Source organism: Pygoscelis adeliae, unplaced genomic scaffold (assembly GCF_000699105.1).
Source record: "Pygoscelis adeliae isolate BGI_AS28 unplaced genomic scaffold, ASM69910v1 Scaffold619, whole genome shotgun sequence".
Lineage (NCBI taxonomy): Eukaryota > Metazoa > Chordata > Aves > Sphenisciformes > Spheniscidae > Pygoscelis > Pygoscelis adeliae.
Window position 1 is genome coordinate 366214 of NW_008825521.1, and position 11706 is coordinate 377919.

Genomic DNA, 11706 nt, shown 5'->3' on the forward strand with positions numbered 1-11706 from the left:
CTTTGATTCCCAGATTCCCACACAAGTTTGCCAAGCGTTCAAGAAAACAATTCACTGCTTAGGCATTCAATGTATTTTATTCCTACTTCAGTTTCTTTTGGTGGTCTTCTCTCCTCCCTCAGGATTGAAGTCAGCTCTCTGTGTTGTTATTTTCCCCCCCCCCCTCTTTTTTTTTTTATTGAGTGTTCAGTTGAGGTCCAGCATATTCTTCCAAAGTCAGCACTTCAGATCTTTTGCAGCGTGATGTGTTTGAGCATGGGTACATTCAGGACAGTGCATCTCTCTCCCATGTCAGATTGTCTTTAAAACATACTAGCAGTTTTTAAACCAGTCCTGAATTTCTGAAGGAAATAAGATATGCATGTAGAAAAGTTTTGCTTTGGAGATTATTAGAAACACCCTTCACTACTAATGGAGAGACAGAAACATTTCTTTCTATGTGTACTTACAAACCAATTTTCATCTAGTTGTGTTTCCTTTATGCATTTTTTCTAGTTGCACTTGTTGCTGCACATGAAATAGCACCTCTAATTTACTCATAAAGGCTCTGTTTTGAATACCACTTTAAAAAAAAATCTCAACAGACATCCACAATTAGTTTGAGATAATATTCTGCTCACGAGCTGTTACCTTGCAGACCAAAAATGACCTTTTTGTAATATCTTCTCTAGTATAAAAAAACCTAAATAGCTGTATTGTGAAAATTCCTTGGATATATAATAGCTACTTTATTAAATGAGGCATCTGTAATTTTTAAATAGTATTTTTACAGTGTAAAGGTGAATGTAAGATTTTTTTCCTCCAGCATCTCATAGCTTAAAATCACTTGTCTGATAATTAGTAAAACAGTGCCAGATCTGCAGTCATAAAATTGGCTTTCTGCAAATTTTCTGTCTTGTTGCTTCAGAAGTATTTAGAACAAAACAATTAAGAAAATATCTAGAGTAAAAACATATGCTGGTAAACAGCTATTGGTAAGAAAGTGCTAATTTAGACATTTCTCGCCTTCGTAGAAAAAACTATAGTATATACATTTAGGAACATACCTAGAATAGCAATTTAGCAGCTTTTAGCAATGTAGCCATGTGCTGTTTTGTATCCATTCATCCTTACAGCACAGGTAATTAAGTTGATATTCCAACACAGCTTCCCCTACTGACCTTTTAGAAACAACGTGTTTTGCTGCATTAACAAATTAACTTCAAATCAGTGGCTTTTTCAGTAAATATGGTCTTCATATAGTTTGAATATACTTGCTTATCCCATTCTGGTGACAGATACTAACATCAACATTAAAAATGAAGTTCTGGTAAAGGGCACATAACTGTTACCTCCTGGTGGACCTCCATGTCAGTTACTCCTCACTGCCCTTTGCCTATTCTTTTCTATGCCTCACAACACTGATTTAAGCCATACTATTTCCCTATCCATATTTAAAGGAGAGAACACGCTGCTGTGAATATGTAGCTTTGTCTTATCGTTCTATTCATATCTCTCTAGGGTTCAGAAATGTAATATGTGGTGCAATGCATACAGGACCTCAAAATGAACTTTATTTCTGGTAGCACTTCAGTGGATAAGATAAATTTGAATCTGACTGTTGGATTTGACTGTGTTGTTACAAGTACTGAGGTCACAGTTCCGAGAGTTAACACAATGCCTATTTAAAAGTCCAAGAGACGCAAAAGTTTCTACACCTTTAATCTTTTCCCAAAGCAGTATTTGTATGTGTCTTTATTGTGGAAACACATAGAATTATTTTTTGATCAGAGATGAAAGCTTAATCATATGTGATATTTAAATCTCAGCTGGAAAAAATAATCCAGTGACAGGATAAGGATATGAAAGTATTAGCTCCTGCAAAGGCGTAGTTCACTGTCACTGAATAGATCTGCCTGTAACCATCACCCAAAGAAAACTGCCTCTGTTTGATCAGTAGCATCAGGAAATGTCTGATAGAGGCCCTTTGTGTACAAATGCCAACTGACTATGTGTTCTCCTGCTTCACCAAACCCCTTTCTTCACTCCAGTTTTTGTAGTTAACTCAGCCACTGTGCGCAGTTTAGTATTAACCTTATCCCCTTTAGATCTGGACTATGGGACCAGTTCGTTTCCTTCAGCTCAGTGCATGGATACAAAGAGCCTGCCTTAGTCCAGCTCTTAGGAGGATTGTGTGACTTCTGCCACTGCCTGCACTACTGTGGGAGCAGATGTAGTTTATGCATGCACTGCTCCTAGATCTAAGCATCCTTGAAAATGAAACTTCAGCATTTGTCTTTCTGCTTGTTCAGAAAGCACTGTTGGGATCTCATTTTAGGAGGGTATTTGGCTGAGTTATAACTCCTTTCCTTCACCAGACCTGCCCCCCCCCCGCCCAGTTTGTCATAGCATTGTATGGACCCTGTGTGCTGACCTGCATATAAACAGAAACCTAATATGAGAGAAATCCTACCTCTGGTATGTACACCAAATAACTACTTCTAAATTTTGCATCAGGAACATGTCATATGTCTGTGAAATTATTTTCTTCAGATAGTTTTTATGTGGTAGTTTGCTTATTTGCCTGGAAGTCTCACTGTCTTCTCCTCACCTGAGTTTGTATTTCAGGTGGAAACTCTTGGCTTATACATGAATGTATAGGGTAATTTTTATTTTCACTTAAATAGAACTAAAATGATACTTGCACAAAATGTGCCCTAGCATGTGCTTGTTCTGTCCTTGGGCAAACTAGAGCATTCTGTCTGAAAACTTCCTATGATCTAGAGAAAGGAAAAAAAACTTCCTTCCCTCCTTTCCCTCCTTTCCCTCCTTTCCCTCCTTTCCCTCCTTTCCCTCCTTTCCCTCCTTTCCCTCCTTTCCCTCCTTTCCCTCCTTTGCCTCCTTTGCCTCCTTTGCCTCCTTTGCCTCCTTTGCCATCTAACTGAATTTTGCACTACAGAATCTTGACCAAAAATAAGCCAGTTGAAACTTTTGCTGGAGTGTTTCAGTGCTGCTTCTTGTATAGACTCACCTTGTGTATCATGTGTCTTGTCCGGTATCTTGCCACTTGCAGAGAAAAGTACCAGCTGCTCCAGAGGAGAAACAAGAAACTTTTCAGTAGATGGATGCAGAATTTTAAGTGCTGTCTGAGGAAAGCTTCTCAAGATGTTGATGCAACAGATGACTGAAAAAGCAGCTATCCATCCTTTCTTTCACTGGCAAATCTTGTAGCAAGGTCATGAATTTGAATATTTTTTTTTTAGGGTAGATTCATAAGGAGTTTAGATTCTGACTCTTCAAAGCTATAGATTTATCAGTAAATTGTGGCTGGGGGGAAATCCACCTGGAATTCAAGATGTCAGTCTGTGTGGCATTGATTTGTCATGTGATAACTTCAGTGAGAGAAGAGGAGAGTTCAGTCAGTGAAAAGGTAAGTTTGGAAGAGCAGCAAGATGAATCAATGCTGATACCAACAGAAAGCTTAGTAAAAACGAGAATGCTGGGAAGAGATGACTGCAGGTATGACATCATACTTGAGCTTATGATTTTATATTATGTTAAAAAAAAAGTCTATCTGAATCACAAATAATTAAGTAAAGAAATATTTTTTTTAAAATCTATGTCACTTCACTATCCCCAAATAAAATGGAAGCTGAGGTAACCCTCGGTAAGTGTAGATATCATGCGTATATCATAAACCTTGAGAAATTCTGTCTTCAGTAGTCCTTGGTCCTGGAATTGAGTAATTAAATGAGAATCACAGCTCATATTAGAGAAGAGTGTTTTTGACCCTCTTGAAATGAGAGAAAAATTGAAAGCAATGTGGGCTTACACTTATCATGCAGAGGCCAAAAGGAAAAAAACCCATGTATATACAGTTTTGAGTTCTAGGCCAACATCATGATGTTTTAAGGTCTGACTTGTAATTGTTGGTCAATTAGGACTAACAGAGTAAAGTATTAATGCTGCGTGTGGTTTGGCTACAGGCAAGGAGTATGCAATGAGATGGTGGTCCTATTAAACTCCTCCACGTTGTACTGGAATATCTAATGCTCTTACTCTTTTGTGTACTCTCTGACTTCTTCAGTTCACATCAGTAATTCAGCTGAAAAGGGTACCAATATTGGTGACTCTTAACACAAAGCGTAGTTTTCAGATACCCCCAAATATTTAAAGCTTGATTTTATTGCCATTGTCTAATCGAACAGTGATGTGGCAGATAATTAACAAATCCTGTCACATCTTCTCAGAAAAATATTTTTCCTTCAGCAAGTACGTGGATGGGTAAGTAAAGTTCAGTTGTACATGTCCTTGCAGTGACTGTAATCAATGTATTGACTATCTTGCTGGGAGGTAATCCTCAGCTACTGTGTTGTCTGTCTGTCTTGCTCTCTGAAGGGCCTGCCTTTGTCACCCTTTTTTCAGAAGCTTTAATAATACTACCATTGGTTCATCAGCTAATACTGTTGATGCTGCAGCCTTGCAGTGTTTCCTTAAAAATTATCCTGGCTTTTGCTGTAGAAAGGAAAAACTGATTCCCAAATCAAAGAAGCTTCCTGGGCTGTAGTATGGTGTTTGAAACAAAAACCCCTCATGTCCAGTGATATGAACTAATACTGAAGAAATTATAACATTAACATATTAAGCAGCACCTTGTAATTCTTATATCAATAAAAACATACTTGTCCAGAATTAAAATAGTACTGGAAAATAAATAGTGCTCAAGATACTACTAATCATGGCTTTAGGAAAATACTTAAATTTCCCACCTAAATAACCTACTTAAGAATTTTCTAATGTAGAAATGTTAACAATTTCTAGGTAAGTAGAAGAGAAAAAATAGCAAAGGGAAGTATATATGCAGTAGGCATAAAAAATTTGAAAAAATAAATTAATAATAATTGCGTCTTGTTTTTCTGCATCATCAAATACTTTGCCTAAGTTGCTAGGTAGTAAGTGAATGCCTTTTAAGTAACTAGAAAAGTGCAAATTTCAGATTTTTCAGCTGTTCCATTATGCTTCTGAAACATAACGGAAAATAAGTATGCTATGTCACGTAACAGAAGTTAAATATATTTTAAGATTGTGCTCTCAGCCTGCGCAGATGAGACGGGAAGATACACAGCAGCATAACTCAACTTCTGTGACTGAATTGAGTAATATAAGGTACAGAAGAGAAACAGTTCACTAGGGCTAATGGCAGCCACCTCAGCTCGCCACCCTGTCATTTCTCTCTTTGTTCTCTTTGTTTTCATACTTGCTTTCTTGGAAAATACAGAGGGAAGCTATCAGATGGAATAGTTCTGGCTTCAGCTCTCCATCCCAAGTGTCATTCCCCCCCCCGACCCGCACCCCCAGAAAGCTGACCCAAGTACATGTGTGCAGTCTGGCACTCCTTCATTGACAACACAAGTAAGGAGAAATGAACCAATGAATGCAAAAGTGTAATTTAATGGGAAATTTGAAAGAAAAGTCTGAAGAGATACAAGAAGAGAATGAAAATGGTGTGAAAAAGGGTAGGCTGGAGTTGTACTATTACACAGTGTGAGGGTAGTTGAGAGAGAATGTCTGTCAATCTAGAATAAAGACTATGCTAGTAAGAAGTCAAGAACTCTGGAGGTATGAATCTGGAATCTTTTTTGGAAAGAAATACAGTAATCTGCGTAAGCTTTCTTTTTCTGTCTGAAGAAGCTGACTCCCACTGCCAGTTCCTATTCCTTCTCTGTACGACTGATGGGGTTTTGTCTATGGAAGGCACTGTGGGCTGGGGGCAGTGATGCAGTTGTCGTTGTCTGGTCAAGCAGGCGTTCAGAGACGTTCCTGTGTACTCCTCGCTGAGGGCTCTACTTCTCTCTTGAAGTGCTAATACATGTACACAAGCTGCCACAGAAAGGACATTAACTTTAATCTTGTTCTCAATATCAAAGTTGTACTTTAGGATGGTCTTATTTAGAATCTTGTTAATTGTCAGTGGATTCCTTGTCTAACAGACTATACCTTAAGATGCCATCTGTGTGAGGAGAGTCATGCTGCTGGCTCAGTCAAAAGCAACTGGATTGGAATAGCTCCAGTGCTGTTACAAAGCAATGAGTTGGCCAACTGCTAATTTAAAAAATGGGAGACAAAAATAGGTGTCTTAATGCACTGTTCTGTCTTCATTAGAACTGTTGGTCATGGGGCTTTTAGTTTTCTTTACAATGGCAGTACACACTTTGCTCTAGGCAATGCATTTAAACCTTGATCCAGTACAGTATCTAAACATGTGCTCATCTTTAAGTGTATGAAAAGTTTAATTGCCTTAGGTTTTTTTCCCATGCTCTTAAATGTCTTTGCTGGTTTGAGGCCTTTACCATAAGTTTTCATAAGCACTAAAATCACTCTTGAGATTTTAGTGAAAGCTTTTTTGAATATCCTGCTTTGCAGGATTCCTTCCATTTGCATAAATGTTGTCTAGAACACTTGGACCTAAAGGTCCAAGAATCTGCCTTAAGCGTCTTTGTTGTCTCAGTAAATTTTAGATGATCTGGTCTGGAGTGCTGATTGTGCTACCTTTGGTTTAACATAAGCTATGTTAAAGCCTACATCAGCAGGCAGGTATAGCTACCTTTCCTGTTGTGGCACTTTGTAGGTCATGAGATTTGTCACTGTTTTGGGGGGGAAAAAAAGAAAAATTGCGTTTTGTGAGGTGAGTATGAAGTTAAGGTAAATCACGTTGTCATCCACTCATACTGCTTTTGCCACAAAATCAGAGGTGTTTTCATGTAGGTGACTATTTAATTTAGTTTCCACTTTGATACAGCAGCAAAGACTCCGTCCGCCTCGGCCACCGCCTCCAAAGATACAGCGTTCATCTAGGCCCGTGAGTAGCTGGTAGTTTTGTTTCACTGCCACAGCTTAACACTGCCTGAATTACGCTCTTAGTAGCATTACTAAACCTTGGTAGTTTGGATTGTCAAACTTTGCAAAAAAGCAATGTGTGAATTATGCTCCTAAACTCCCTTCTTCTCTGCTGCGGCACAGCCCTGGGACCTGCATTTATTCTGCTTTTCTTTGATGGGTTCTGCAGCTTTCAGTCAGTTCTGCAGGTAACTGATGCTGCTGTTGCACCATTTGTTTTTACTTTTGCAGTGATTTCTTAAACAAAAAGTCTTGCTGCGCTGGCATAAGTTTTTAGCCAGTGAGCTTTTGAAGACTTGCACTAAACTCAAATATGAAAGGAAGCAGAATTCTGAAGAGAAATGCTTTAAATTAATTTGGGACGCTTAATTTTTCTCCATGGAATAGATGAGTGAATACACATGAAGAAAGCGGAGTCTATATTTGGGCGGTAGAACATTAGTACCACATTGTGGATGATATACATATATACTTTATGTTCATTTAAAATGCAAGCTGGGACTCTATGTAATTACGTAGGATAAAAAATGTAGGCACAGCATGTTGGCCAGAGGAAATGACTGTTACATAGAAGAACTACACAGAAATTATTCTCAGTGCAATACCTGTACTGTATTAGGCAGGGATACCTTATCTCAGCAGTTTTTCATTCAAAACACTAACTGTAGGACAATTGTTACATATTGACTATGCCAGATGGCTTTAAAACTGGAGACTGTGCTGGATCTGCACCAGTGATTTTTTTTTTTTTTTTTTTTTTAGTAGTACAGGAAAGTGGTATCAGTTTAGAAGGGGTGTTGTTTTTTGCAACAGCCTTGGAAGATATTTATTTCTATTCAGGACTTTTGCTTTATGAATATAATTCCCCCAAAAGGCAAATAAGTCTTACTCCTTGCTTCCTTATACATACACGTACATGCGTAAGAAAGAGAGAGATGCAAGTTTTCAAATCTAATCTTGCTAAAACTTGTTAAAAATATGTTTCTGATGAGCAGGCAACTGGTTAACAAGTGCACTTGGGTGTGTGTTAACTTTTGATCTTTGGTGCATGTTCCTACGTTACATTTCAATAGCATGTGTTTCTTTTCTTCCCTCTTTTTAACTCCGGGTGTTTAGCTTAACAGAGTCATTTTTATGGATTCCTGCTCTGAAGATTTCTGTTTTCTGTGTTTAAAAGGTAGCATTGACTATGCTTATATGTGTTCTCTTAAACAAAATTGATATTTGAGACCCTCCCAGATACGTTACACTAGGAACAAACCTTCCATGGTACCATGGGGTTCCCATAGTGCTTCATAGCCCTCTTGTTTTGGGTTTGGCAGCTGTACGAGGGCACAGTGCGATTCCTCTGTACAAAAGTTGCTAAACAGTATTGTTCAGATTGAGTAATATATTACATCAAAGTCTTGCTAAGACTGTTTAATCTCCCAGCTGTAGTGCATTAATAGTCCTCGCTATAATGTGTTTGTGTCAACTGTCTTTGCTGCCAATGTGATTGATAAAAGGTTGTAAATGTAATACTAAAAGCTCCTGTTGCATTCATCTAGCTGTGTCACTAAGTGGAACAGAAATGCTTCATTCATCAAGAGGAAATTCAAGATAAATGTAAATGATTATAATCACTTCCAAAAATATGCTTGTACCAAATATACATAAATTTGTTGTTATTCAGAACTGTTATTTGGCTTTTAATAGTTGAAACGCATTTTTGTGTGTGTAAATAATACTTTGTGCAGGCTGCTTTTTCCCTCTCTTAGTCTTGGCATACATTACAGAGGTGGGTATCAGCAAGTAATTTTTCCTAGCCTTTTACAGCAAGCACTGAATAAGGACACCAGGTCCCTCTGCTCTTCCAACCAAGTCCCCATAGTACCAGAATTGCTGAGAAATACTTGCTGTTTTCAGGATATATGTTATGAGGAGGAATCTGTGGGCACTAGACCTTGCAATATGAGTCATTACTAATAATAGAAACAAAAACACAGACCAAAGAAAGGTTAAGGAAGCAGAACAGATAGGTTCTTTGCATTCTGCTGTTTTGGAAATGAGTTGTGGTGGTATTATGAAAGAGAGTGAGTTGTTACTTATAATTAATAGAGACCTGTTTGGATTAATAGTGGCTGTTTGGAAACGTCATTCAATTAGAAAAAGTTAAAATATAATAATTATGCATAAAGTTGATGGGGACAGTAATAAGCACATTTAACCCTTCTGTACTGGATGTTTACCTTTATTCTTTTGGCTGTGTGCTCATGTAATTGGATTTCTTTCATACTTTTGCATTTGATAAGCATTTAACCTTGCCTATTTGGCTACATAAAGCTCAAAATCCAGCAAGAAATTGGCTTGATTCCTGCCTTTTCCCTGCAGTCCCCCATGAACAATGCTCTAAATCCTACTTAGCATGTCACCCTGCACTTTACTGGTCTGGTGGCCCCCTGGAGCCATCCAAAACTCTCATCTCTCCCCTTCATCACCATCACTCCCCCAGGGTACCACCCAAAAGGTGAAAGTGTTCACAGCATGATGACAAGCCAGCTTTACACATCATCCTCCAGCTCGGATTTAATTAAACAGGTTTCTTTCTTCCTCTTTTTTTCTCTTTCTCCTTCTCGCTCTCTTCTCCCCCCAATTCCTCTTGCTTCTCTCCCCCCTCTCTTGCACGCACTCGCTCTCTCTTGCTCGCTCTCTCTGTTTTTATCAACCCTAATGAAGCAGTATTCTTCATCGATCCTGCTGATTGCCAGCCCATTCCTTTTGTTTGTTGGCACCGAGCCATTCAGCCGCACTCTGACAGCTCAGCTCTTCTAATTAGCTCTGTTGTTCTTTTCCCCATGTTTCACCACGTTGCAAGTTCAGTTGAAGTTGCCACAAACTTAATCCTTCCATTCCTGCCATAAATTCACATTCTTAAGCCGTCTATTGTAGAGAGGAGCAGCCTTGTGTGGGGACTGATCTTCAAGACCTTAACATCTGACCTTTTTATAAGCCCTTTTTCCTAAGAAATAGTGGCAATACATCTCTGAATTTCTTCATCATATCTGCTGTACACCATTTCCTTTGAAATGAAAATTCAATACAATAATCCTGCCACTATCTTCTGCATATTGTTGTGTAGTGCAGAAACACTACACATAATTCGGTGGCTTTTTCCTGGGAAGAAAATTTGAGGTTTATGTGCCTGGGAAAAAAGAAAAAAAGAAAAAGCCCAGAAAGACCCCACCCCCAACAAATAATAATTTAAAAAAACCCAACAACAACAAAAAAACCAAACAAAAACAAACAAACAAAAAACCCCAAAAACTTGCAGAGGTGGGGGGAAACCTGCATCTATTCTATCATTGCAAACAAATTCATTAGTCATCCAAAGAGCGCTTAGGCTGTAGGCCTTTAACAGCTCCCTTTGTATTGTGGCTATTAAGGGAGCACAAGCTCAGGGAGGTCAGAAGTTGAGGTTTATTCCTAACTTTATTTGAGGGCTTTGGGGATTTCCGTTAAAGCTCACATTCAGCTAAGCCAACAAATCAGACTCCATTTCAGGTAAGGTAGTACTTTCTTAATAAAAAATGGAAAGCTTGTTTGTACAGGCTGATCCCAGTGCTGCAAATGTTCATTCCCACATTGGACTCAAAGGGATAAGTTCATCAACAGGATTACTCACTAGTATAGGTAGGCACATGCACAAACTTCGCCTATTTAGTAGTCATGTTGTGCTTATTCCTTTCCGTGAAGTAAAGCTTGTTTGCAAGTAGATTAAGCTTGATATCTGAACACTAGAAGGTGATGGATATGTTATTTAAGATTGGATTAGCAGCAACATCATCTTCCACAGAAAGCTTTGGGTTTTATTACAGACAACAAAAGATACACTAACATAACATTAGGGGTGATAATGATAATATGTCTGGCAAGCGTTTCTGTTCAGCTGCTGAAAGGAAGCAAATTTTTAATGAAGAATGAGCTATGTTTTTCATGTTATAACGTTTATTCTAAGTACAAATTTTTCAGTGCTCCCTTACACAGAAGTCTTCACTTGAGAAGTTGGGTTCCTATGAATAAGTGGACAAAAGGATCGTGATGTCAGAGCTGAACTCCACTTTCCAATATAATACACAGCAACACACAGGATTTTCCAATTTTACTCTATCAACTAACTGTACAAGGGGAAGCTCACATTTAGGGAAGCTTTTATCAGAAATTTAGCCTGTACCAAACAGGACAGTGGAACAAATTTTTGTTGCTTTGCTAATAGCTAACAGTCAGTGACAAGCAGATATGTTTCATTTGCTATTCAAAAACGTGGGTTTTTGTCCTTAAACAAGTTATGGGTCCCTGTAGTTTATATTCATACTTTATATTCATTTGTATAGCTATATTCATTTGTAACATTGTTGTGGCACAGAAAATAAAGAAGTTTAAAAGCAATTCTCAATGGAAGATACCTTAAGGTGTTTATGCGTGTTTTGTTATTTATGTCTGTTGTTTGATCAACTTGAAGTATTTGATGAAATGTCTTCTGTGTGTGTATGTAATAGGTTCGCCCGCCAAGACCTCATGTTGTTAAGAGACCCAAGAGCAATATTGCTGTGGAAGGAAGAAGGACTTCAGTTTCTAGTCCAGAACAGTAAGTACTTTGCTGCTCTGCTTCTCTCTAGTTGTGTCAACAAACAGTGCATTCAGAACTGGAACTAGCCAAAGGAGAAATTTAAAAAATACTACAGATCAAAGTAATTTTTTAACTAACAAAAAAATTGTGTGTTAATTTTTGGAACATTTTAGAGGAAGTGTGAAAAAGCAAGAAACCGAAGTTTACTTATTGGAAAATTCTCT

At 38.1% G+C, this 11706-nt stretch overlaps 1 protein-coding gene across 1 annotated transcript in view; it reads left to right on the top strand.

The window, feature by feature from the left end:
- DENND1A (DENN/MADD domain containing 1A) overlaps positions 1-11504 on the top strand; it is a 205880-nt gene extending 194376 nt beyond the window's left edge. The window contains exon 20 of the mRNA XM_009331593.1: positions 11412-11504. Coding sequence (XP_009329868.1) covers positions 11412-11504 — 93 coding nt within the window. The remainder of the gene's footprint in view (positions 1-11411) is intronic.
- Positions 11505-11706: the final 202 nt, after the last annotated feature.